General features: G+C 44.3%; 1 protein-coding gene across 1 annotated transcript; it reads left to right on the top strand.

Moving 5' to 3' along the window:
- Window positions 1-1,855: 1,855 nt before the first annotated feature.
- On the top strand, window positions 1,856-2,794 carry LOC113408661 (putative olfactory receptor 52P1). Its single transcript, XM_026662025.1, has one exon. The coding sequence runs from the start codon at window positions 1,856-1,858 to the stop codon at window positions 2,792-2,794; it is 939 nt and encodes a 312-aa protein (XP_026517810.1).
- Window positions 2,795-4,523: the final 1,729 nt, after the last annotated feature.

Below are 4,523 nucleotides of genomic sequence, written 5' to 3'. Positions count from 1 at the left end.
ATGAGAACTGGACAAAGGGTCCAGCAGTAGTCGCACCAGAGGCAAATACAAAGGTAAAATAACTTCTCCACATCTCCTTGAGATTCCCCTGGTTATCATCCAAGGATCACATTGGCCTCTTTTGGCACTGAGTCACACTGGGAGCTCATGTTTAGTTAATTATTCCTTCAGGCCCCCAAATCTTGTTCAGAGTCATTGCACTTTCCATGAGAGTCCCCCATCGTGTAAGCATCACAAACATTCTTTGTTCCTAGATGAAGATATCTACATAGGTATATTAGAACACATATTGTTTGCTTTGACCCAGTTTATCAACCAATCCAGATTGCTCTGAACTGTGACCTGTTCTATTCATTATTTACAATCCCCCAATTTTAGTGTCATCTGTAAACTTCATCAATATTCAGCCATGAGATAGGTTAGCAGCTGAGTTGCTGACACATGTCTCTGCTTACACTTGTCAGTTAACATCTGTAACTTATGCCTCAGACAAAGCTGGGTGTCTGCAAGAAAGTGTGTCACCAAAAGAAACAAGGGGCGTAACAGAGGTGAAGGCCTGTACACTGAATACCAATACCCTTGTGTCATTTGTGCCCATTCCCTTGAGCACAAAGTCTTAGCACAACATGATTATGTCTGTTTCCATGGGGAAAACTGGGCTCTTTCTAACATAGGAATTGCATCGTGGATCAGACCTATGCTCTATCTAGTTCAGTGTCCTCCCTCTTACAGGGACAACCTCAGGTCCTGCAGAAGAAGGTGTAAGAAACTCAACAGTCGATGTATGGGTGTGTGTGACCTGATCACCTGGAAGGTGTCGCCCTAATGCCCTACAGCTAGAGATTGGCTTGTGCCCTGAAACACTTTGGTGTCTAGGATTTCCAAAATATTTATTTACCTGTAACTATTGTAACTGGATAGTCTCACTGTCGATGTAAATATCCAAACCTTTACTGAACCTTTCTTAGTTCACGGCCTCAACTACCTCTTGTTCCTCAGACTAATTAGGCATTGAGTGAAGAAAGCATTCTTTTTTTTATCTGCTTTGAATATGTCACATTTCAGATTAATTGAGTGTCATCTTGATCTTGTGTAATGAAACAGGAAGAACACATTCTCAATCAACTCTTTACCAGTCAGTATTTTATAGACTTTTCTCATGTCCCCTCTTAGTCATCCCCTTTGTAAGGTAACAATCCCAGTTTTCTCAACCTCTCTCCGTATGAGAGTTTAACCAGGGCCATTATTATTCTCATTGCCCTTTCCTGAACCCCTCTAGTTCTGCAATATTCTTTGTGAGAGAGGTGCTCACTACTACACAGAGGAGTCCAGAGGATGATGAAACATTGTTGGACTGATATTATGGCAGTGTATTATCTGTATGATTTTCCATCCCACACCTCCTGGATCCCAAATGTTTTGCTTAGTCTCTGTCCATGCTTGAACTGTAAGCAGAGTTTCCCAGAGGTGTGTACCATGATCCCCTGGTCCCTGTCCTGAGTTCATGCAATTAAATTAGAACCTTCCCAGGTGTTTTCTGACTTCAAGCATTTCCCTCCAATGGGAATACACGTTGCTGTTATTGACATTGAAGTTTCTATGCCATCGTGCTGCCCATTCACCTTGCTTGGTTAGCTCCCTCTGAGGACTTCTCTGGACTTGACTATGACCAAAATAATCTGGTGCCATCTGTAAATGTTGCCACCTCACTACTCACCCCCTTTCTAAATGGATAATAACTATAAACTCTTTACCGTGCTATTTGCTATAAAGGGTGTAAACCAACTCAGTGTGCTTCTCTCCCTGCACAGGCACCTTGAGCATTTCTTAGCCCTACTGATGCTTCGACAACCTCATGGCAGCTTTCAACCTCACCCCCTCTGACCCTTCAACATTCATGCTAATGGGAATCCCTGGCCTGGAAGCTGCCCACATCTGGATTTCCATCTGTTTTTCTACGTTCTACATTATCAGCCTGTTGGGAAATTTCACAGTTCTGTTTGTTGTAGGCAAAGAGCAGACCCTGCACAAGCCGATGTATCTGCTTATCTGCATGCTGGCACTCACAGACATTTGCTCATCTACCTTCATCATGCCAAAGACACTGTGTATATTTTGGTTCAATTTAAAAGTCATTACCGTGGGTGGCTGCCTCACCCAGATGTTCTTAATTCATGCAGTTTCTGCAATGCACTCAGCCATTCTCGTGACAATGGCCTTCGATCGCTATATTGCCATATGTAACCCTCTCAGATATGCCACCATCCTCACCAATGCACGAATAGCTAATCTAGGGCTAGTGGGTTTGATAAGAGCTGTTCTCTTCATTTTGCCCCTGCCCCTGATCTTGATCAGGCAGCCATTCTGTACCAACCACATTATCCCCCATACATACTGCGACCACATGGCTGTGGTGAAGATATCGTGTGGGGACACCACGGTTGACAGGATGTATGCCTTGGTGATTACATTTGTAGTCACCGGGTTAGACCTAACGCTCATTGCCCTGTCTTATGGTCTGATTGTCAGGGCCGTCGTCAGAATCTCCTCCAAGACAGCCCACCAGAAAGCCCTCAACACCTGCACAGCCCACATCTGTGTGATGCTGACAACTTATACTCCCTTCCTCTTCACCTCTCTGACATACCAATTCGGTCAGGGCATTGCTCCCCATGTTCACATCATCTTGGCCAACCTCTACTTCCTCGTCCCCACCATGCTCAACCCAATCATTTATGGGGTCAAAACCAAAGAGCTTCGTGACAAAATGGGCAAATACACCAGCAGAAGGTGATCAGAGGGGGACACTGACTTTAAACCTGTATGATGAGAGGGAAAAACGATATCTCCTGATTAATGAAGGGTGCTCTGTACCAGTTTGGCAGAGCTCAGCATTGTGGAAGTTCACAGTCTGTGAAGTTCCTCACACCTAACATTTGTTCACAGTCTGTGAAGTTCACTCCATCACCAAGCACTGCAGGCTGGCCTCTGGGTAAAGGGAGTAGAGTGGGGCCTTAGACACTTTTACTAGCCAATTCCCCTGAGGTAGTGCAGAAGTAAAGTTTGCTACAAGAGTTCCCCACTTACACTTGGGAACTGGGAGAAATAGATGGGCTGGATTTAAGTAACGTGTAAATATATGTGTAACTTGTGAAATCTTCATATAAATGATAAAAGGTGAAATGGGTAACTTTGGGGAGCACACGTTCTGTGTAAAGTGACTATAACATTACTGCATGAGACGGCTTCCCAGAGACTCGTATAATATTAACCTTTTTCCTGTACTATTTTATTATGGGGTTAGAGCAGTAAACATGACCTTCTTTTATTTGGACTCTTGAACATATTTCATAACAAATTAAAGCTTAGTCAAGCAAGCTTCCTCTCAGATTCAGTAGTTAGACACAATGAAGGCACCCACAGAACTGATTCTCCTGAGCAAAAATGCCGACGAATTTACAAGCGTTCAGCATTAAAGAAATTAATGGAAAACCAGTTTTATTTTTTATCATTAATCTTACAAGGCATGCTTTATATTTAAGAACATGATTATATGAAAATGAGGAATATGGGGGTTACAGTACGCTCTCCCAAGGATTGTAGCAGTTTTCAAACAGCATTTAACATTTCCAGAATATTTCTTTGGAGCAAATATCAGGGGAAAGGTTATGATCTGCTCAAAGTAATTTCCCTCTCCATGTATGTGTATCATTAATGCGTATGAAGTGATGAGATTTGTGTTGTACAGTGGTCACTAAAGCATGCTGTAAATTGGGAAATCTGCCAGATATTAGCCCCCACCCTGAGTCAACAGCATGGAAAGTAACCAACATCCAGACAGGGTGTCAAACAACCCATCAACAGCCATTGTCCAGCAAGGGAGTCACAATGTAATAATTCACCTGCATGAGGCCAAACCACAGGAATTGCTCATCTTGTTTGGAGAGATTCAGGAATGCCCCCCAGACTGCCATGCCTGAACTTGTGCTCCCCAAGCACATGGACTGAGAGTATGGGTACGTCTACACTTACTTCCTGGTTTGGCGGCAGTCAATCGATCTTCTGGGGTCGATTTCTTGTCTAGACGCGATAAATCGATCCCGGAAGTGCTCGCCGTCGACGCCGGTACTCCAGCTCGGCGAGAGGAGTACGCGGCATCGATGGGGGAGCCTGCCTGCCCCGTCTGGACCCGCGGTAAGTTCGGACTAAGGTACTTCGAATTCAGCTACGTTTTCAATGTAGCTGAATTTGCGTACCTTAGTCCGAAGTGGGGTTTAGTGTGGACCAGGCCAAACAGACAGTGTGGACACATACTGGGCCCTTCTCCTGTCCACACCTATCATGCAAGCAACCAAGACACTGAGAAGAAGACAAGACTCCAACACAGGAGATTGGCCCAGGTTGAAGGAACAAACCTGTGCATTAAGGCCTGCAATATCCAGTGGGGTGAGAAAAAACTGCTTCATCTAGTTGCTGCCCAGTCTAAGACGGTTTAGAGTTTAGCCTGCGAGGTTAGATTTTAT

The sequence above is a fragment of the Terrapene carolina genome, unplaced genomic scaffold, assembly GCF_002925995.2.
Source record: "Terrapene carolina triunguis isolate 2854851 unplaced genomic scaffold, T_m_triunguis-2.0 Scaffold21530, whole genome shotgun sequence".
NCBI lineage: Eukaryota > Metazoa > Chordata > Testudines > Emydidae > Terrapene > Terrapene triunguis.
Note: the sequence above shows the minus strand (reverse complement) of the source record. Positions and strands in the feature narration are given on the sequence as shown.

Excerpts from the sequence above, each read along its gene's own strand:
- LOC113408661 (XM_026662025.1), top strand. The coding sequence starts at position 1,856 with ATGGCAGCTTTCAACCTCACCCCCTCTGACCCTTCAACATTCATGCTA.